Below are 23,883 nucleotides of genomic sequence, written 5' to 3' on the forward strand. Positions count from 1 at the left end.
GTAGTCCATATGGGCCACAGCAGTACTCAGTTGTAATACACTTTGTCACCACTTGTGGCAGTAATGACAAGATCAAACAGACAGAAAAAGTATGGAGCTATAGTTATACAAACATTTCTTAAATGCAAAAATTATGACCAAATTTTCATTCTCACTTTAATTTTATTGACAGTTTATTTAAGAAACATTTATATTATTACAAGCAGTAGAAAATGGATGGATGGATGTATATTATAATTTAGCTTGCACTTATTAATTTTAGCAATTCATAATTTTAATCAATATTTTTTAAATTTTTTTTATTGACAGATAAGAAACATACTTATTTCAGCACAACATAATGGTATGCAAATGTATATTTTGTTAGTTGGGACCCATTACCTCCCTGCTTGGCACTCAGCATCAAGGGTTGGAATTGGGAGTTAAATTACCAAAATTATTCCCGAGCGTGGCCACCGCTGCTGCTCACTGCTCCCCTCACCTCCCAGTGGGTGGAACAAGGGGATGGGTCAAATGCAGAGGGTAATTTCACCACACCTAGTGTGTGTGTGAAACTATCAGTGGTACTTTAACTTTAACTTAATAAGTCTCTTTTTATGCAGTATATTCGGTTAGTACTTATTTTTCTAATCAGTCTGACCCAAGCCTAAGGTTTATTCCTTAAATAAATTGTAATCTTTGTGATTAACATATGGTTTTGTATCATTTGACAAGGCTGTAAACTGTAAGTACTGTAGGTTGGTTACTTTGTGCTACTTTTTATATATATGGAAAGTGCTATACAAATAAAGTTTGATTTGATTTAGATATAATTATTGAATACCCGTAAGATTACTAATTTAGTGTTAATTTTTGAATGGGCCTCCAGCTCCTTTATAATGGAAAAATTGGGTTCTGAGGTCTTAATGGTTAGGAACCTCATATTAGTGTATGCTTCATTAGGCACCGGAAAGAAAATTCCAACCGAATCACCAACACAAATTCACAGGTGAGCTTTCAGTCCACAACTCTTTTGTCCCAAGATCTGACCCAAAAGCCTGGCAGCTTCCTGGGCACAGCCTCTGTGAATGGTTAGTCCAAAACCTCCGTGGCCATAGTTGTGAATCACCTACAGCAAAAACACAGTAAACTCAGATACTGAGAACCAATAACACGGCTACATCTGGATTTGGATTCACCTCTACTGCCGTGGCACCGCACTGTATTGTCTCTCTCTCCAGTCGGACTGTGCTTCGGGCTGGTCTGAGGCCGCTCCAGTCGTACATTTTCCTGGCATGCTGAGGGCAGAAAACAAACAATACATAAAAGTAATTATATTGGCAACAAGATAAAATTGCATGAATACATAATTAAAAAGGTATGGTTTGGTTTTGTTTTTTACCAGTTTTGGCATGAACAAGCTAATGCAGGAAAAAATAAAATAAAAAAAACATAAGCGATTAATATAGAACAAATTCAACAGAACAAAAAAATACGCTTGAACACATCTTAATGTAATTACAATTAAGGGTGAATAGTTGACCAAACTGTACTTTACATTTACTTGATCAACTATGGGGAACAGTACCGTAGGGGTGTCTTCGACTAAAGATAATCATAGTTGAATCTGATTAATTAGACCAGGGGTACCCAAAGTGGGGCCTGTGGGCCAAATTTCGCCTGCTGAGTTGTTTCATTTGGCCTGCCAAAAGGTGGCTTCACTATTGCATTTTTAATGTCCTGGTGTGTCTGCAAAGCTCGTTGCCATCTATTGAACGAGGCGATCTCCACACCTTATACAGTATATGGCGGTAGGGCTGGACGATATATTTTTACTTAAATTAGATATTCGATATGTATCTCAATATTTTCCAGCGAAAGTACACATATAAAGATATTCATTTTTGAGCGTGATTCACTGAAATTGAAGCGAATGACAACTGGGAACACTTTAGTATGGGGAACACATATTCACCATTAATTAGTTGCTTATTAACATATTGGCTCTTAATTAGTCATTATTAAGTACTTCTTAATGCCTTATTCTGCATGGCCTTATTATACAACCAGTTCGCCATTAACTAAGAGTCTTACCTCAATAACCTCAGAATTATTGCTTATTAGTAACCCTAACCCTTATTTGGTCCCTCTGTGTCAAAATAACTCTAAATTAAGTATTTGCTACTTTAATAAGCAACTAATTAATGGTGAATATGTTCCCCATACTAAAGTGTTACCGACAACTGTACTGTTAACAGTTAGTGGCACTTTTATTAACCCAATTAGTCAAGATGGGTATTAACAGCACAGAAAATAAACTGTTAAGTAGCACAGAATTAGATAACGTAAATAAAATAGAAAAATATTATTTAGACGTAAAGTAAATAACATAGCTGTGCAAATAATACAAAATGTATCAAACTCAGATAAAAAATAAATTTGCAGGCAGGCACTTCTTAATTCCGAGTCAACGATGTAATGCACTGTCACACACGTACGGTTCTGGTCAGCGCCAAGTAAGTGACTTGACTGTGCGGCTATGATCTTCCTCACTTCGGCTTACATTTTTGGCAGCATTTCTCGTGCGATATACTCGAGAACAGTTTTGATTTGGGCTTACATGGTAAACAACTCAAATTAATGTTTTATCGAGGCGCATACATTTGTCCAAATGTGGCCAAGTAGACGCATTGTGGGTTACCATGAATTGATTAACGTGGACCCCGACTTAAACAAGTTGAAAAACTTATTCGGGTGTTACCATTTAGTGTTCAATTGTACGGAATATGTACTGTACTGTGCAATCTACTAATAAAAGTTTAATCAATCAATCAATCCTGGACGTTGTCTACATCGCTAAAAGAAAAACCTAAAGAAGAGTATCCCACTGCCATCTTCCACTAGTTTTTTAATATACTGTATATGAATCGCCCGCTTGAATATTCCCTCTTCTCTTCTACGACTCTCTCTTCGTCATTTGGGATGTCTGTTGTGATTTCCCTTACCGGTTCGATGCCTCGCCCTATCTAGCCTCTGATTGGCCTGTCCCTAATGTTTTGCCCTAATGTCAACCAATCGTGACTCATCATAGTAAACAACCAACCAATCATGGATGTTCTTATACGTGCATGCCCGTCTTGGAAGGAGGACGGGGAGGGTTTTACTAGTAGCCCATGGATGTTGAGAGGGAAAGGGAAGTGGGGGAGAACAAGGAACACAACAAATAAGCGGTGTTTGGTCATTTTAAATAATGAAATAAATTATATCGATATTATGATATTTTCTTAATTCATATCTTGTTTAAAAATATGTCGATATATATCTTACAAACTTGATGTATCGCCCAACCCTATATGGTGGCATGGCCCATAAATACAACTCTCATCACCTCATCAATAAAAACAGTTAATTTGCGCGCGCAAACAGAGTCTGTGAATTTTGACTGTTTTAATGCCGGGGTACTACACCGCATGACCCTAGGATGCAGATATGGCAGGCAATATGCAGGTGGAGCGGTCCTTTTATGCAAATACAAATGCAAGACAAAACTAAGAGCACCAGCAGTCCAAGCCGGGAGACACGAAAACTTGCAGAACACAACAAAACAACACAATGCAATTCGATGTGACACAGCAAACATCAGACATTGCCAGCAGGTGTGTCTACAATCATTAAACAAGGGGTAGGTGCGAAAATCAGCGTTCAATCCAGAGGCAAAGCGGCTGAGAGTAGAGACACACAGAAAATGGAACAAAATATAGGAGCACTGAACAGGAAATGATGCAAAACAGGAAAATAAAGAAGAGAGTCCAAACTGTCATGTGAGATCATGACACTAAACTCTTCACTCATGGTGCTGCATTTTGCTTAAAATCCTACATTTTTACTTTGGCCTAGGGCTGTGAATCTTTGGGTGTCCCACGATTCGATTAAATATCGATTCTTGGGGTCACGATTCGATTCAACATCGATTTTTTTTTCTTTCAATTCAACACGATTCTCGATTTAAAAACAATTTTTTTCCCGATTCTCGATTCAAAAACAATTTTTTTCCCGATTCAAAACGATTCTCCATTCATTCAATACATAGGATTTCAGCAGGATCTACCCCAGTCTGCTGACATGCAAGCAGAGTAGTAGATTTTTGTAAAAAGCTTTTATAATTGTAAAGGACAATGTTTTATCAACTGATTGCAATAATGTAAATTTGTTTTAACTATTAAATGAACCAAAAATATGACTTATTTTATCTTTGTGAAAATATTGGACACAGTGTGTTGTCAAGGTTATGAGATGTGATGCAAGTGTAAGCCACTATTACACTATTGTTCATTTTTTATGTATTTATAAATGTCTAATGATAATGTCAGTGAGGGATTTTTAATCACTGCTATGTTGAAATTGTAACTAATATTGATACTGTTGTTGATAATATTCATTTTTGTTTCACTACTTTTGGTTTGTTCTGTGTCGTGTTTGTGTCTCCTCTCAATTGCTTAGTTTATTGAAGTTCTGAGTGTTGCTGGGTCGGGTTTGGTTTTGGAATTGGATTGCATTGTTATGGTATTGCTGTGTATTGTTTTGTTGGATTGATTAATAAAACTTTTTTTTTTTTAATAAAAAAATAAAAAATAAATAAAAAAAAATAAAAAAATGAGAATCGATTCTGAATCGCACAACGTGAGAATCGCGATTCAAATTCGAATCGATTTTTTCCCACACCCCTACTTTGGCCCTTTTCTTTGTTTTTTTTTAGCGCACGTAAAGCAGTTCAGAGTGCAGCTGAGATAGGCTCCCGCACCCCCCGCAACCCCGAAAGGGACAAGCGGTAGAAAATGGATGGATGGAAAGCAGTTCAGACATCAGAGACTCCTCAACCATCCATCTATCCATTTCTACCACTTGTCCCTTTATAGGGTCCCGGGGGACTGGAACTTATCCCAGCTGCACTCAGGCGAAAATCTGAGATTTTTCCCGATAATCAAGAATCTGTTTTATCACGGCGGATTCCGTGTGCGACGTGGGAATCCAGTCCGGCGGTGCACGTCGCCCATCTCAGAACATCCTCCTTTAACACCTGCTGTACGCTAGGAGTCTCGGGTACTCAACTTGCCTTCCTTTCACGGAGGGAGGAGGAGGATTCAATGTCCAACGATTCAAATCGTCGAATAGTCAACTATTGTAAGACACCCTTGTGAGCTTGCCGTACCAACCTGAGGCCCACCGTCGGCCTTAGTGGGACTGATTATTTGTGGGATTCCCCAATACCTGTAACCTGACTCTCGCCAGATCCTTGTAGTTCGCTGAGCTCCACGCAAGGATCTGGGCTCGAGGGCAATGCAAACTCCTTCAAGATAGCAAAAAATAATGAACCAATCAGGATTGCCGGGCGGGATTTCATAAAAGTGACATAGCGCCGAAGCGACTGTTTGATTCAAACAACAATGACGGCACGCAGCAAGGAGTCGTGTGCTGACATTGATTCTGCTATTGCAACTATTTTGTCAAATCTATCGAATTCTAATTCTTTAAAAGATGAACATAGAACGGTTTTGAAGGCATTTATTAACTTTTCGCTCTGTCGTTATCCAATATGTCGGCTGTTCTGTTTTGGATTTCCCAGCGTCGCTCTCATCGGCGTCACGGGTTGATTTGGATGTGAGTGGTTGAAGTAGCACGTCATTCAAGATAACGGACAAGTGGTTTATCCAATCACATACAATGATTTTTTTACAAGGCCCCGCCTTCTGTAATACATCTCCCATTGAGAAGTCCCAGATCCTTGTGTGGAGCTCAGCAAACTACACGGGTCTGGCGAGAGTCAGGTTACAATAACTGTGCTCTCAAAAAAACAATGCCAGAACTGATAGTTAACTATGGGCAAAATTGTTACCTTTAGACTAGGCTCCAGCTGGCAAGCCTTTTCCCAAATGTTTTCATGATCAGTGGGACTATTGTGCTCATTCCAGTTGTCCAACTGGAACAACCCACCGACTGTCACGAGACTACTCCTGAAAACAGAGTGCAGAGAGTAACACGTGTACACTAAACGTCTAACTAAAAGTGCTACACTACAAGACACTACATGGTACTGCTGTTCTGTCTCACGGACGCTACCCTGGGATGATGTACGGTGAGTTGTATATACTTGAATCGTGGGTCAAAATCCAGTGCTTCAGCCATGGGGCATCGACCTGAAAAATAGGAATGTAAATACAAACGTTTGTACCTTACTACTCCTTACTATTCGAATACAAATAAATATGGTGATTACCCTAACCTTAATTATTTGTCCACGGGCTGGCTTAAGTTCAGGGTCATGCTGGAGCTCTCCGGCTCTTACACCAGTGCAGTTTATGATCACATCTGCACCATTTTTGGACAGCTAAATAGAAAGCAAAACAATGTGAATTCTTTGGAATGATGTGTAAATATATGTTCGACAGGACAACAAAATTCTAAGGCCAACCTCTGTAAATGAGCCAATTTTCCTGTGATAAAATTTCACACCTCGTTTTTGCAACCTGAAGAGGACAAGGAAGCAGATGTAAAAAAAACATCACTTTAAACACTTGTGCTAATCAGTAACTTTGTATTCATGCTAGTCAATATGTCTGAACTGATGTGAATATATGGCAGCTAGAATTACTGGCTATTCAAAAGTACAGACAGCACTTTTGCAATAAAATATCATTATTCATTAAACATGTTCTCAAAATAGTATTTGTACTCGATTGCCTGTTTTTTTTTAGACCCTCATCTAAAAAGTACTTTTACTACGTTCTATCAACATTTACGAGTGGGGAAAAAAAAGAGTCAGGAATGTTCTCTTTTCATTGTATAACGGCTCACCAAAATACAAGCTGCTACAAACTAAACATTAACTTTGTCAAGTTCAATTCAGCTTATAAAAGTTTATACAAACTCTTGACACGACTTACTGCGCATCCACTTTCTAAACCACTTGTCCTTATTACAGTCACCGGCGAGCTGGAGTTTATCCCAGCTGACTTTGGACTGGTCAGGGATGGGCGATATGGCCTAAAATCTATATCACGATTTATATTGCTGCATCCTGCAATAACGATATACAGTACAGGCCAAAGGTTTGGACACACCTTCTCATTTCAATGCGTTTTCTTTTTTTTCATGATTGTAGATTGTCACTGAACGCATCAAAACTATGACACCTGAGAAGTGAAAACCCTTTCAGGTGACTACCTCTTGAAGCTCATCGAGAGAATGCCAAGAGTGTGCAAAACAGTAATCAGAGCAAAGGGAGGCTATTTTGAAGAAACTAGAATATAAAACATGTTTTCATTTATTTCACCTTTTTTTGTTAAGTACATAACTCCACATGTGTTCATTCATAGTTTTGATGCCTTCAGTGACAATCTACAATGTAAATAGTCATGGAAATAAAGAAAACCCATTGAATGAGAAGGTGTGTCCAAACTTTTGGCCTGTACTGTATATCACAATATATTATTAGGTATGATAATGATAATAGAACCATTTCAAAACAGGTTACAAAACCATTTAATTTGGCTTTAATATATTGCGTAATTTTGAGTTGTATTGTTTTCTCAAAATTATTATTAATCTACTTGCTAATTTACTGTTCATAGCTGCTTTCTGTTGTAACATGGTTCTATCTACACTTCTCTTGAAATGTAATAAGCATATTTTTGTGTTGTTTGGACACTTTACATTAGTTTTGGGCAATACAACAAATTTGGGTATCAATCCAATACCAATTAGTTACAGAAGCAGTATTGGTCATATCAATGTTGATATTTAATACGTTCAAAATTTTGGATCACAACTTTAATTCCACAAAAACACAGAAATGCAGAGTAACAATATCGTACGTATAACGTCACGTCCGGAAAAAAATCTGCCGTTGCTCGCTGCTGCGAAAAAAGCTAAATGCTATCTTTCTATCTGTGTGATTCTAATTGTTTTACAGCTTTCTTTATTCCTCCACAAACATATGTATTAGTCTTACCAAACTTACAAAGCACCCACTGTCTCACTGCCTCTCTCTCAGCTAGCTAACTGCTAAGCTAACAAAGCTGAGCTAGTCGCGGTCAAAGGCAACTACGCTCCTAAGGCGTCTGCTCCCTCACGCTGCTGCTACTACTCCGAAGATAGCAAAAACTCAACTCGGTGAAAGAAACAACGCAAGTATGGCTCCCTGCTCTTCGTGCACCGTTTTCATAAATGGCCCTACTAGAGGACCGTGTCTACCAGTCAGAGCAGAGTAATTTCGTAACTTTAGACGCCGCTGACACGTTTGCTAGCATTAGCTGTAGCGTGCTGACTCGCTCAGCTTGTAGCAGCCCTAAGCGGCCTACAACTGGTGAACCGGTTGAGACGCATAATTGATTTAGCCCTTTAGCTAGTCCTACACCCCAGTCTACCAGGCACCACACCTTAGTCATAGGGAACTCCATCACCCAGAACATACAGTTTAGTAAACCAGTCATAATTAAGTGGGCCAGAGCATCTGACATTGAAGATAGTCCTAGGGAACTGACTCGCAACAGGCCTAGTAAACACGCACAAAAGGCTAATCGCATCATTAGCTACGCGAACATAGTTGTACACATCGGCTCCAAATGACACTAGGATGAGACAGTCAGAGATTGCAAAGAGGAACATAGCTCAGACTTGTAATCTCGCTAGAAAGATGTCCCGGTATCGAGTACTTCTCTCTGGCCCCCTGCCTGCGAGAGGCAATGATGAGAGATATAGCAGATTAGTTTCGCTTAATAAGTGGCTCGCTAGTTTTTGTAGAGAACAGAGACTAACTTTTTTGATAATTGGCCCTCTTTCTGGGGCAAACCGCGCTTGCTGAGGAAGGACGGCCTTTACCCTAACCGGGAAGGCACCATCACTCTTTCCAGAAATATAGATCACTATTTGAGTCACTACACAAGAGCAAGCTCGGACACAGGCAATTACAGTGTCTGTTAACCCGGGTGAAGAGTCACTTAAGCTAGAACTAACCAGCGCTGCAAAGTTCCTGCACACCAGTGGAAAGAAAAAAAATGTAAAAAGAAAAAAAAATGAATTAAATTGTTATATGTATCCAGTGATTATACTAAAGTTATTTTCCATTTAACTTCACCAGTTTTAGATTATTTTTATTTTTATTTTCACATTTGCCGTTCAAATACTGAGAAGAGACGGTGCGGTGATCAGCAGCCAGTTGAGGCACGTCACTGATTTGTGCCTCAACATGGATTGTGCACAATGACTCGGCTAACTGCTGAGCTGCTGTGCAGTGAGACTGTATTGCTATATGAATTATATCAGCTAACTAAACTATGGCATAGTTTAGTTAGCTGAGGTATATAATGTACAGTGTATTTTGTCAAAAACTGTATGCGTGTAACGTATTTCTTGTGCTGAGCATTCATAAAACTGCTGCAAAAAACGTACTGTCTGAGGCTCGCTGTAATCCGGCCTCCTGGTGGTAGAGGGCGGTAGTGATCCCAGAGATCATTCCTCGCCGCAGGAGAAAAAAAAAAAAAAAAAAAAAGTTTGCAAGTCAGCGATTGTTTATTTCCTCTCGCCTGGACTTTTATTAAAAACATGGAGGATTACATATGTAAAATAAAACAGTTTTCTAAACTGGACTTTCAATCGAAGCAGGAGGTAATAATTAAAGGTATACCAACGCCGGAGCTAAAAGGTTTGCTTTTGACTTCGGGACAGAAGACCCGTTCTTTTCAAACGGCGTGGTACACACGCAAAGGCTGGCTGTGTGGATGTCCGACTCCAGCAAGAAAGGTAAGACCATAATAATGTTTTTTTTATTAAATGTGCTTTTTTGTGTGCTACAGTTGTGTAAAGAATGCTGGTATGAGCTTTTAAACATAACCCGTTAACTGCTGCGAATAACATGGTGAATAAGATACTATTTAGGGTTCATATGTTTGTAAATCTGACTGTGATGATGCAGTGCCTCACCAGACATTAACCTCACCGCACGCCACTGCTGCACACATAGCATTTCTCATAGAATAATACATAACTCACATAATGTTTTTTCTGTAGTGAGTGTGCCAGAGGTGAACATGTATTCTACTGAGGTGGCAAATTATGACGCGTTCAATCTATCGCAGCACCAAGCAAAGGATCTTAAGATCCCCATGATATCAATTCTTAGATGTGATTGAAATTACTTAAGGCGCATTACACAAAATAACTGTAACTTTATTAATATCACTACTACCAATACCATCCATCCCTCCATCCATTTTCTACCGCTTGTCCCTTTTGGGGTCGCGGGGGGTGCTGGAGCCTATCTCAGCTTCATTCGGGCGGAAGGCGGGGTACACCCTGGACAAGTCGCCACCTCATCACAGGGCCAACACAGATAGACAGACAGCATTCACACTCACATTCACATACTAGGGCCAATTTAGTGTTGCCAATCAACCTATCCCAAGTTACCATTAACAAAAATTCCTCAAAACAGCCCACTACCTATAATATGGGCTTTTTAAACGTAAGATCATTGTCTCTCAAAACGTTATTAGTTAATGAGTTCATTAGAAACAACAATCTTAACGTCTTTGGTCTCAGCAAAACTTGGCTAAAACCAGATGAATTTTTCCCGCTTAACGAAGCATCTCCTCCTAACTATAACAGTGCACATATTGCCCGTCCTCTTAGAAGGGGGGGAGGGGTCGCACTAATATCCAATGAAAACCTTGACCTTACCCCTAAGATAGATCATTTGAGGTGCTTACTATGAGGTCTGTCACCTCTCTGTCACCTCTCTGTCCGGCTGTTATCTATCGCCCACCTGGGCCCTATTCTGACTTTATCAGTGAATTTTCAGAGTTTGTCGCTGATCTAGTGATGCATGCAGGTAATATAATTATAATGGAACATTTTAATATCCATATGAATACCCCGTCAGACCCTCTGTGCGTGGCGCTCCAGACTATAATTGATAGCTCTGGTCTTACACAAATAATAAATGAACCCACGCATCGCAATGGTGATACGATAGACCTAGTCCTTGTCCTGGGTGTCACCACCTCCAAAGTTATGGTACTCCCGTACACTAAAGTAATGTCCGATGATTACCTTATAAAATGTGAAGTTCTGACTCATTGTCAACAAGCTACTAATAACTAATGCTTCAGCATCACGCACATAATAAACCTATCAATTACACAAGGCCAAGTACCAAAAGATTTTAAGATAGCAAGAGTAACTCCCCTCTTTAAAAAAGGAAGCAAATTGGAACCTGGCAACTACCGACCTGTTTCTATTCTCAGTTCCGTTTCGAAAGTAATGGAGAAAATAGTTTATGAACAGGTCGATAGTTACCTTGCCACTAATAAACTCATGTACAAATTCCAATCCGGCTTCAGAACTAACCACTCCACTGACACATGCCTTCTCTATCTGACCGAACACATCAAACATGAGGTGGACGCGGGCAAATACTGCGGCATGGTCATGCTGGACCTTCAGAAGGCCTTTGACACCGTTAACCACGCTATACTGTTGGATAAGCTCAGAGCAATCGGATTTAACAAAACCTCATGGAGCTGGATGCAATCTTACTTGGAGGGGAGGGAGCAGGTGGTAGAGGTGAACGGCACCGTGTCCCCCCCCTCTCTGTGAGCTGTGGAGTCCCCCAAGGCAGTATATTGGGACCTTTACTGTTCCTAATATACATAAACGACATGTCATCGGCATGCGACTGTGAATTGTTTTTGTTTGCGGATGACTCTGCCTTGCTGGTATCCGGCAAGGACAAGTCACAGGTGGAGAAAATCCTCAGTGCTGACCTCTGTAGAACTTGCACCTGGCTCGCTGACAACAAGCTATCCATACACTTGGGTAAAACAGAATCCATCCTGTTTGGGTCCCACATCAAACTTAAGAAAGTCAATGACTTCACCATAAAAGTAGGTGACATTGTTATCACCAGGAAAGATGAGGTCACCTACCTAGGTTCCATTCTAGAGGCTAACCTTTCCTGTGATAAAATGGCAACCAAGGTAATCAAAAAGGTTAACCAACGAACGAGATTTCTCTACAGAATTTCCTCTCTGGTCAACAAAAGCACCTTGAGGATTCTGGCGGGAACTCTCGTTCAACCCTTTTTCGATTACGCATGCACCTCCTGGTACCCCAGCACCTCCAAAACCCTCAAATCTAAACTCCAAACATCTCAGAACAAGCTAGTCAGGTTACTTCTAGACCTCCACCCCAGATCCCACCTCACTCCTACCCACTTCTCTAAAGTGGGCTGGCTCAAGGTGGAGGACAGAGTTAAACAACTAGCACTGAGCCTAGTCTATAAAATCCGCTACACCTCCCTGATACCGAAGTACATGTCAAACTACTTCCTTAACGTAAATGACCGCCATAACCACAACACCAGGGGGAGCTCCACTAACCACGTTAAACCCAGATTCCGAACTAACAAAGGTCTTAACTCATTCTCTTTCTATGCCACATCAATGTGGAATGCGCTCCCAACAGGTATAAAAGAAAGGGCATCTCTATCCTCCTTCAAAACCGCAAAAAAAGTTCACCTCCAGGCAGCTACAACCCTAAACTAACACCCTCCCCGGATTGCTAATAATCAAATGTAAACAATCAAATGCAGATACTTTTTCTTATGCCTTCTGATCTCTCTCTCTCTCTCTCTCTCTCTCTCTCTCTCTCTCTCTCTCTCTCTCTCTCTCTCTCTCTCTCTCTCTCTCTCTCTCTCTCTCTCTCTCTCTCTCTCTCTCTCCACTACTTGATGTCCATATCCCCCCCCCCCCTCCACACCCCTGATTGTAAATAATGTAAATAATTCAATGTGATTATCTTGTGTGATGACTGTATTAGGATGATAGTATATATGATAGTATATATCTGTATCATGAATCAATTTAAGTGGACCCCGACTTAAACAAGTTGAAAAACTTATTCGGGTGTTACCATTTAGTGGTCAATTGTACAGAATATGTACTTCACTGTGCAACCTACTAATAAAAGTCTCAATCAATCAATCAATCAGCAGCTGCAACATTAATGCTGTCACAACTACGACTCTTACTGGCCTACTGCCTTCTGTAATGGCGCCATTCCCAAATTTTGTGGGCTCTATCGATAACCTCACTAACAACTTTAACGATGCCCAGCGCAAAACCATTACTAGTATAGCACCGCTAAGGCTAAAAAAAGGCCCCTAAAAAGGCGTATCCCTGAGGTTTCCAGAAGAAACCAGAGCTCTTAAACTATCTTGTAGAAAGCTGGAACACAAATGGCGTGTGACTGAACTGTTTGCGCGCATTTTCCATCAAGCTTGTCATCCAGTGATAATGATACTCTGAAGAAACACAGTTCAACTGCAGTCATGGAGGCGAGGATTAGTGATTTCCGAAGCTGCACTGTGGAGGGACATTAGCAGTTAGCTCCTAAACAAATACTGTGCTGGAATGTGTCATCAACATGCATTATTAAGATATAATGTTAAAAGCTCTATTGTTGGCCAACTTTATATCATTTATATCATATATCAACTGTATTGCACAACCCAATAGTCACCAGTCAATCACAGGAAGGCTGAGGGGACTTTTATCAAACAAAAGGGAATTAATCAATGACATATTAATCAAATGATTCAAATGTGTGTTACAGTTGACCTTTTAGTGCGAGTTAGATACTTACCAGTCCATTAACCAGGGTAGGTATGTTTTACCCTCCAACATGAGACTAGTGTGGAACCACCCACAGCTAAAAAGGGGAGGACATTGACAGAATAATTGGCTTGGATGACTGTCTAATGTCTATATTGACAACCACAACTCTACCTGTAGCCAGGAAACATCTTCAGCTCACGCTCTGAGAGACGTCTAAAGCCGAGGACTATATCTTTAAAGGATGGGTCCTGCACAAAGAAAAAAACAACACATGAGCAAGATTCACCTTAAACAACTTTGAGATAAGATCGAATCTTATCTTTCAGGTGTGAATTGGGCGTGTCAAGAGCAAATCTTTACTCACAGGTTTTTGTTCCTTGCAGAGGTTGTAGCCAGACTGGAGGAAAACACCCATTTTTATAGACTCGGGTGAACTGAGGCAACTGAGCAAGTAGTCAAAGGTCTGTTTATTCCATTCCCTAAAGGGGAGGAAGATGTAGCAATGACAAATGTAAAGAAACGGGTTAATTTAAGTTAAGGCGACATTAGTACCTTTCCTTTAGATTGCCCTTGTCATCAAGGTATGGCTGCCAAAAGCCTGCCGCGCCATCACTGGTGGTCAGTGGGGTGAAGCGGTCTGCATACACCTCAATGGTCAGTGGACTAACAATGGAGTGGTACTGCTCATATATACTCTGAGCAGTGGACAGTCCAATGACTCCAGCGCCGATTATAGCAACACGCATGTCTGCAATGGCACAATATCATCATGCTTATTTAACGATGTACCCCGCCTTCCGCCCGAATGCAGCTGAGATAGGCTCCAGCACCCCCCGCGACCCAAAAAGGGACAAGCGGTAGTAAATGGATGGATGGAACACTTCATATTACATTTTCTGTTACCAAAATTATCATGGCTTTCATTGTTATAATACGGTGAATTTGAAAACAGCTAAAATTATGTATAAGGAAAACTATAATCAGTTATGCAAAAATGTAAAACACTTCTTCTCAAAAAAGGAAGAGCAATATATCCTTAGAGAAAAATAGAATTTCAAATCATTTGTTTGCATGCACAACACTTAAAACCTTTAGCATATCAGTATGCGGAATTAAATTATGGAATGAATTAAGCAAAGTCAAACAAAGTACTAATATGATACATATCGAATTGAAAGTATATCGGAATAGTGGATAACCATTATTTTGTTACGGTTACTAGGTGCACCAGAAAGTTTGATCATATTACGCCTATACTGGCTCACCTGCACTGGCTTCCTGTGTACTTAAGATGTGACTTTAAGGTTTTACTACTTACGTATAAAATACTACACGGTCTAGCTCCAGCCTATCTCGCTAATTGTATTGTACCATATGTCCCGGCAAGAAATCTGCGTTCAAAGAACTCTGGCTTATTAGTGATTCTCAGAGCCAAACAAAAGTCTGCGGGCTATAGAGTGTTTTCTATTCGGGCTCCAGTACTATGGAATGCCCTCCCGATAACAGTTAGAGATGCTACCTCAGTAGAAGCATTTAAGTCCCATCTTAAAACTAATTTGTATACTCTAGCCTTTAAATAGACCCCCCTTTTAGACCAGTTGATCTGCCGTTTCTTTTCTGTTCTGCCCCCCCCCCCCCCTCCTTCGTGGAGAGGGGAGGGGCACAGATTCGGTGACCACAGACGACGCACTAGCTGTCTAAAGTCGGGACCCAGGGTGGACCACTCATCTGTGCATCAGTTGGGGACGTCTCTGCGCTGCTGACCTGTCTCTGCTCAAGATGATCTCCTGCTGGCCCCACTATGGACTGGACTCCCACTATTATGTTAGATCATGGACTATGGACTGGACTCTCACACTATTATGTTAGATCCACTATGGACAGGACTCTCACAATATTATGCTAGATCCACTCGACGTCCATTGCACCGGTCGCGGGGGGTGAGGGGGTTCTCCAAGGTTTCTCATTGCCATCCCATTGGGTTGAGTTTTTTCTTGCCCTGAAGTGGGATCTGAACCGAGGATGTCGTTGTGGCTTGTGCAGCCCTTTGAGACACTCGTGATTTAGGGATATATAAGTAAACATTGATTGATTGATTTTAAGAAATTGTTTTAACTCAAGGTGTTTACAAGGTACAAAGAAGGAGAATTCGGATAAACATTATGAACCTTATTGAAAATGAGATAATCGTATTCATCTCACTATGTTAATTACAACTTATTTAACTATTTATTTTTTGAGAACTTTGTTATTTATTATTGACGGAGTTGAAGTGTGTACAAATTGAGAACAGGGAGTGAACAAATGTGTTAGTAATTGCTATGAAATGGAACAGGGGTAGGATGAAATAAGCTTTGCTTCTTCCTACTCCTTTTCGGACACGTTTTACTAAATAAACCTAAACCATAAATCTTATATGTAAACAAAAGCATAGAAAAACTGCCATCGACTCTCATTCTAATCCTTTAAATTATTTCTGCGTCCAATAACTTATTCCCTGAGTTTGTAAACAATACTGAAATCTCTAAATATATACATCTTTGACCAGCACAACAAAAACACACAAACATTTGAGAAAATATAGACGATAACTGATATTTATTAATCTCATCAAACCGATACTATACCCTCGTATCGGTATTATCGACAGTAGTACTGTACTTAGCTAGATAGATAGGTTGTGACACTAAAAGTTTAACAGTTAGAGAACTATGTCTTCAAATCACTCCAACACGGATGCGAACACAACAACCTTGCTAATAATTCAAACAAAACTACGTCACTAAGTTGAAAAGTTTATAGTGCATAGCGCGCAGCACTGTTATACAAACTCACTCACATAGAGTAAAAGTTTTAAAAAAAGGGTACTTACTTATTGTACCGTCAGGGCGGAAGTGGAGAAACAGTGCGGAGCTACGAACTGTGCGACTGTCATATTTAAGGGGCGGAGTATATCTCCCTTTCGGTTAATCTATTGGACCACAAATTTGATTGGCATCTATATAAGCGAATGAGGCATTAGTTCAACAACATTTGCTTGTAGTATGTAGTGCAGTGATTTTCAACCTTTTTTGAGCCAAGGCACATTTTTTTCCATTTAAAAAATCCAGAGGCAGACCACAAGCAGAAAACATTAAAAAATGAAACCCAGCAGACAGTAAAAAGTTGTTCTCACAAGTGTTGGATATGAATTCAAACCATAACCAAGCATGCAACAATATAGCTCTTTTCTCAAACTAGGTGTCCTGTCACGACCTGTCACGTCACGCTGTGACTCATTTTGAGTTTTTTTGTGTTTTCCTGTGTGTAGTGTTTTAGTTCTTGTCTTGCGCTCCTATTTTGGTGGCTTTTCCTGTTTTGTTGGTATTTTCCTGTAGCAGTTTCATGTCCTCATTGAGCCTATTCCCCGCACCTACTTTGTTTTAGCAATCAAGACTATTTCAGTTGTTGTTATCCGTATTTGTGTGGAGATTGTTGCTTGTTATGTCATGTATGGACGTACTTTGTGGACGCCTTCTCTGCTCCATACGCTGTAAGTCTTTGCTGTCGTCCAGCATTCTGTTTTTGTTTACTTTGCAGCCAGTTCAGTTTTAGTTTCATTCTGCATAGCCTTCCCAAAGCTTCAATGCCTTTTCTTAGCGGCACTCACCTTTTGTTTATTTTTGGTTTAAGCATTAGCTTCACATATTGCTCCTTATAACACACACACACACACACACACACACACACACACACACACACACACACACACACACACACACACACACACACACACACACACACACACACACACGTTGGAGGGTCAGTAAGAAGCTACTCCTACAGACCGCGACCACTTCCCTGAGGACAGCAGGAACTTCACTCGGTGACAGAAAACACTGTGAGTAATGGCTTCCTGCGCGTCTTGCACCATACTCACGGAGAGGTTGGCTCTGCTAGAGGGCCGTGTCCGCCAGTTAGAGCAGAGTAATGTCGTAACTTTAGATGTTGCGGACACATCTGCTAGCGTTAGCTGTAGCGAGCTAACTAGCCCAGCTTGTAGCAGTCCTAAGCGGCCTACAAGCTACGGTGTACCGGTTGAGACGCATAATAGATTTAGCTCTTTAGCTAGTCCTACACCCCAGTCTACCGGGCACCACACCTTAGTTATAGGGGACTCCATCACCCGAAACATAAAGCTTAGCAAACCAGCCACAATAAAGTGTATCCCCGGGGCCAGAGCACCTGACATTGAAGCTAATCTTAGGGAGCTAACTCGCAACAGGCCTAGTAAACACGTACGACAGGCTAATCGCACCACTAATTATGCGAATATAGTTGTACACGTTGGCTCCAATGACACTAGAATGAGACAGTCAGAGATTACAAAGAGAAACATAGCCAGGACTTGTGATCTCGCCAGAAAGATGTCCAGGCATCGAGTAATTGTCTCTGGCCCCCTGCCTGCGAGAGGCAATGATGAGAGATATAGCAGATTAGTCTCGCTTAACAAGTGGTTGGCTAGCTACTGTAGGACGCAGGGACTAACGTTTATTGATAACTGGCCCTCTTTCTGGGGCAAACCAGGCTTGCTGATGAGAGACGGCCTTCACCCTAACCAGGAAGGCGCCATCATCCTGTCCAGAAACATAGACTACTATTTAAGTCTCACTTGACTGACTACACTAGAGCAAGCCCGGTCACAGGCAATTACAATGTCTGTTAGTCCGGGTGAGGAGTCAGTTAAGCTAGAACTAGCCAGCGCCAGGCTGGATAATCCATGTACGCATAGCAATTCTCTTAGAATAATACACAATTCACATAATGTTTTTTCTGTTGTGTCTGTGTCAGAGGTGGACATGCATTCTACTGAGGTGGCAAATTATGATATGTCCAGTCTATTGCAGCACCAAGCAAACAATCGGAAAATTCCCGTCATATCAATTCCTAGATATGGTCGAAACTATTTAAAGTGCACTACGCATAATAAACGCAACATTGTTAATATTGCCACTACGGATAATCTTAACAAAAACTCGTCAAAACAGCCCAATACCTATAATATGGGCTTTTTAAACATAAGATCATTGTCTCCCAAGGCGTTATTGGTTAATGAGGTCATTAGAGACAACAATCTTAACGTCATTGGTCTTAGCGAAACCTGGCTCAAACCGGACGAATTTTTTGCGCTCAATGAGGCATCTCCTCCTAACTATACGAATGCGCATGTTGCCCGCCCTCTTAAAAGGGGAGGGGGTGTCGCACTAATATACAATGAAAATTTCAACCTTACCCCTAACCTAAATAATAAATATAAATCGTTTGAGGTGCTTACTATGAGGTCTGTCACACCGCTACCTCTCGACCTGGCTGTTATCTACCGCCCCCCTGGGCCCTATTCGGACTTTATCAGTGAATTCTCAGAGTTCGTTGCTGATCTAGTGACGCACGCCGACAATATAATCATAATGGGGGACTTTAATATCCATATGAATACCCCATCGGACCCTCAGTGCGTGGCGCTCCAAACCATAATTGATAGCTGTGGTCTTACACAAATAATACATGAACCCACGCATCGCAACGGTAATACAATAGATCTAGTGCTTGTCAGGGGTGTCACCACCTCCAAAGTTATGATACTTCCATATACTAAAGTAATGTCCGATCATTACCTTATAAAATTTGAAGTTTTGACTCTTTGTCAACAAGCTAATAATAATAATAACTGCTATAGCGGCCGCAACATTAATGCTGCCACAACGATGACTCTTGCTGACCTACTGCCTTCGGTAATAGCACCATTCCCAAATTATGTCGGCTCTATTGATAAACTCACTAACAACTTTGACGATGCCTTGCGCGAAATTATTGATAGTATAGCACCGCTAAAGCAAAAAAGGGCCCCTAAAAGGCGCACCCCATGGTTTACAGAAGAAATTAGAGCTCATAAATTATCATGTAGAAAACTGGAACGCAAATGGCGCGCGACTAAACTTGAGGTTTTCCATCAAGCATGGAGTGATAGTTTAATAACTTATAAACGCATGCTTACCTTAGCTAAAGCTAAATACTACTCAAATCTCATCCGCCTCAACAAAAACGATCCTAAATTTCTGTTTAGTACAGTAGCATCGCTAACCCAACAAGGGACTCCTCCCAGTAGCTCCACCCACTCGGCAGATGATTTTATGAATTTCTTTAATAAGAAAATTGAACTCATTAGAAAGGAGATTAAAGACAACGCATCCCAGCTACAACTGGGCTCTATTAACACAAATACGACTGTATATACGACGGACACTGCCCTCCAAAATAGTCTCTCTATTTTTGATGAAATAACATTAGAGGAATTATTACAGCGTGTAAGTGGGATAAAACAAACAACATGTTTACTTGACCCACTTCCTGGGAAACTTATCAAGGAACTGTTTGTATTATTAGGTCCATCAGTGTTAAATATTATAAACTTATCACTTTCCTCCGGCACTGTTCCCCTAGCATTCAAAAAAGCGGTTATTCATCCTCTGCTCAAAAGACCTAACCTCGATCCTGACCTCATGGTAAACTACCGACCGGTCTCCCACCTTCCGTTTATTTCCAAAATTCTCGAAAAAACTGTTGCACAGCAGCTAAATGAACACTTAGTGACTAACAATCTCTGTGAACCTTTTCAATCCGGTTTCAGGGCAAATCACTCTACGGAGACAGCCCTCGCAAAAATGACTAATGATCTATTGCTAACGATGGATTCTGATGCGTCATCTATGTTGCTGCTTCTTGATCTTAGCGCCGCTTTCGATACCGTCGATCATAATATTTTATTAGAGCGTATCAAAACACGTATTGGTATGTCAGACTTAGCCTTGTCTTGGTTTAACTCTTATCTTACTGACAGGATGCAGTGCGTCTCCCATAACAATGTGACCTCGGACTATGTCAAGGTAACGTGCGGAGTTCCCCAGGGTTCGGTTCTTGGCCCTGCACTCTTTAGTATTTACATGCTGCCGCTGGGTGACATCATACGCAAGTACGGTGTTAGCTTTCACTGTTATGCTGATGACACCCAACTCTACATGCCCCTAAAGCTGACCAACACGCCGGACTGTAGTCAGCTGGAGGCGTGTCTTAATGAAATTAAACAATGGATGTCCGCTAACTTTTTGCAACTCAACGCTAAGAAAACGGAAATGCTGATTATCGGTCCTGCTAGACACCAACATCTATTTAATAATACCACCTTAACATTTGACAACCAAACAATTAAACAAGGAGACTCGGTAAAGAATCTGGGTATTATCTTCGACCCAACTCTCTCGTTTGAGTCACACATTAAGAGTGTTACTAAAACGGCCTTCTTTCATCTCCGTAATATCGCTAAAATTCGTTCCATCTTGTCCACTAGCGACGCTGAGATCATTATTCATGCGTTCGTTACGTCTCGTCTCGATTACTGTAACGTATTATTTTCGGGCCTCCCTATGTCTAGCATTAAAAGATTACAGTTGGTACAAAATGCGGCTGCAAGGCTTTTGACAAAAACAAGAAAGTTTGATCATATTACGCCTATACTGGCTCACTTGCACTGGCTTCCTGTGCACTTAAGATGCGACTTTAAGGTTTTACTACTTACGTATAAAATATTACACGGTTTAGCTCCAGCCTATCTCGCCGATTGTATTGTACCATATGTCCCGACAAGAAATCTGCGTTCAAAGAACTCCGGCTTATTAGTGATTCCCAGAGCCAAAAAAAAGTCTGCGGGCTATAGAGCGTTTTCTATTCGGGCTCCAGTACTCTGGAATGCCCTCCCGGTAACAGTTAGAGATGCTACCTCAGTAGAAGCATTTAAGTCCCATCTTAAAACTCATTTGTATAATCTAGCCTTTAAATAGACCCCCCCTTTTTTAGACCAGTTGATCTGCCGTTTCTTTTCTTCTCTCCTCTTCTCCCCTGTCCCTTGCGAGGGGGAGTTGCATAGGTCCGGTGGCCATGGATGAAGTGCTGGCTGTCCAGAGCCGGGACCCCGGGTGGACCACTAGCCTGTGCATCGGTTGGGGACATCTCTGCGCTGCTGACCCGTCTCCGCTCGGGATGGTTTCCTGTTGGCCCCGCTGTGGACTGGACTCCCGCTGATGTGTTGGATCCACTGTGGACTGGACTTTCACAATGTTATGTCAGACCCACTCGACATCCGTTGCTTTCGGTCTCCCCTAGAGGGGGGGGGTTACCCACATATGCGGTCCTCTCCAAGGTTTCTCATAGTCATTCGCCGACGTCCCACTGGGGTGAGTTTTTCCTTGCCCGTATGTGGGCTCTGTACCGAGGATGTCGTTGTGGCTTGTACAGCCCTTTGAGACACTTGTGATTTAGGGCTATATAAATAAACATTGATTGATTGATTGATTGACTTATTCATTAAGCAGCTTTTTTACCCAATTTAAGACCAGACCTGACCCTCTGATGCCATACCATTCTAAGGTGTTTATTAAGATGTTATGATTAATTGTGTCACACACTTTTGTTAATTTCCTCTGTCATTTTGTTATTTGCTATTAATGTTGGAATGATAACTCTGTATTTGTATTGGCTTCCTGTAAGCATTACACATGTATTTATAAGATAACCTATCCTGTTTTTCAATTATTTTTGAAATTTGTGCAAGAAAGGAAACAGATCAATGTTATTTGTCTTTGATCTTTAAAAAAATATATATTTTCATTTTGTTTGGGAATTTAACAGTTTGAAATTATAAATTGCTCATAAACGTTAATGGTTATGATATCTCTTTATTAACCCTTTTTCATATCCTTATAACCTGATATATCATTACATCCTTAGTAGTGAGTAGCTGATAAGTAACTTCAGATTTATTTTGTTGCTATTTTTAATGGTACTTGCTCTACAAGCGTAGTTAGTTAAAGTGTGTGTAAGTGTGTGTGTGCGTGTGTGTGTGTGTGTGTGTGTGTGTGTTTGTTTGTGTAAGACAGACAGACCATACTACCACAGCATGTACTACAAAATATGCACATTTTACAGGCATTTATGATGTTATAACAGGGCTTATGTTCGCATATGTGCAGTTAAAACATAAAAAAACCCACAAAAAAAACCTATACAACTTACTGCAACGTGTTTTCTCGAGTTGGAAGTTGAATTCTTGTATAGGCTAAAACGTGAACATTTCTACTGACACAGATGACAGCACGTGATATGAATGTTATTTTTCTCAGTTTGTACTAAACATTGAAGAGTTGTGCTACCTCGTCTGACATCATGTCACTTTTTACAGTGTGTAGTTTCAGTAGGGTCGTGTGACGCCGTTTGATTGGTGAAAAGGAGTCAAATGTCACTAGTGCTTACTTTGGGGAGGGCACAGTGAGGTGTCGAGGGGGGGCCTGAGAGGTAAGGGACTTCCAGTAGCGTCTTTTTTCATTCTTGAACAATACACAAGCCTCCAGCTAGGTGGCAGCACTGCTTGAATTGATCAACAGGCTGAACCAGGAAAGATGCCTAAAAATACATACATAACCCTTCAGTTTACCAGTTATGAGGTTATAAAAATATATATATAAATATTGTCAGGTTCTCATTAGGATTTCAATTCAGGAGGTGTGAATTTTTTTTTCCTTTTTTCTGAGTTGCTGATGGCAGCAACTTATAGAGTGCTTTGTACGAATAAATATAATAACAAATAATATCAGGTTCTCAATTGTATGCAGGGGTGCGTGAAAAAAATTATGTTGCCAAGCATGACAAACAAATTATTAAGAAGCATTGGATTGGTGAAACAGTGACAATGTGATAGTGCCATCTGGAAGGATTTTCCCTAGCAATTCTTCTTTGCAAGCAGCAATATATTGTAAACAAATATTATGGCGGTATAAATAAATGCAGTGATCTGAATGAAACTCAAAGTAACGGAGTAAAAGTAGCGTTCTACTTCGCACAAATACTATGTTGCTTAAAAACTATATAGACAAGTACCCAAAAAGTAAATAAATGTATCAGAGTAAATGTAGGGTACCCACCTCTGGATTATTATATAATAATTAGCGCGCAAGAATATGATGGGGAAACCAATATATTAATTTCATAAGTAGGCTATGTTTGCAGTATTTATAGATAATAAATTCATTCAAAGTATAACATACATTCATAATATAAGCAGTTAAATACTTGTTTTCAAGTTTACTCAAATAATTTAGATCGAGGTGAGTTTGAAGGGTATAGAAGCAAATTATGATTTTGATCA

General features: G+C 40.5%; 1 protein-coding gene across 2 annotated transcripts; it reads right to left on the reverse strand.

The window, feature by feature from the left end:
• Window positions 1–134: 134 nt before the first annotated feature.
• LOC133652496 (D-amino-acid oxidase-like) lies at window positions 135–16,633 on the reverse strand. 2 transcript variants are annotated; one of them, XM_062051304.1, is made up of 12 exons: window positions 16,522–16,633; window positions 14,202–14,397; window positions 14,014–14,128; window positions 13,821–13,897; window positions 13,678–13,743; window positions 9,427–9,492; window positions 6,449–6,503; window positions 6,260–6,364; window positions 6,097–6,173; window positions 5,873–5,990; window positions 1,179–1,277; window positions 135–1,108 (listed from the first exon to the last, which is right to left on the reverse strand). In XM_062051304.1, the coding sequence occupies exons 2-12, from the start codon at window positions 14,393–14,395 to the stop codon at window positions 983–985; spliced, it is 1,098 nt and encodes a 365-aa protein (XP_061907288.1). In that variant the 5' UTR covers window positions 14,396–14,397; window positions 16,522–16,633; the 3' UTR covers window positions 135–982. The 2 variants fall into 2 exon arrangements, with proteins under 2 accessions (XP_061907288.1, XP_061907289.1); XM_062051305.1 differs by lacking the exon at window positions 9,427–9,492 and having other exon boundaries at window positions 136–1,108.
• Window positions 16,634–23,883: the final 7,250 nt, after the last annotated feature.

The sequence above is a fragment of the Entelurus aequoreus genome, linkage group LG06 (genome assembly GCF_033978785.1).
Source record: "Entelurus aequoreus isolate RoL-2023_Sb linkage group LG06, RoL_Eaeq_v1.1, whole genome shotgun sequence".
Taxonomy (NCBI): domain Eukaryota; kingdom Metazoa; phylum Chordata; class Actinopteri; order Syngnathiformes; family Syngnathidae; genus Entelurus; species Entelurus aequoreus.

What these genes read in the sequence shown, in the direction of transcription:
- LOC133652496 (XM_062051304.1), bottom strand. Translation starts at nt 14,395, where the DNA reads ATGCGTGTTGCTATAATCGGCGCTGGAGTCATTGGACTGTCCACTGCT. An exon ending in ATTACAGCGAGCCTCAGACA is followed by an intron (nt 6,504 to 9,426) that starts GTACGTTTTTTG and finishes TGTCCTCTTCAG; the next exon opens with GTTGCAAAAACGAGGTGTGA. An exon ending in GCGGTGCCACGGCAGTAGAG is followed by an intron (nt 1,109 to 1,178) that starts GTGAATCCAAAT and finishes TTTTTGCTGTAG; the next exon opens with GTGATTCACAACTATGGCCA.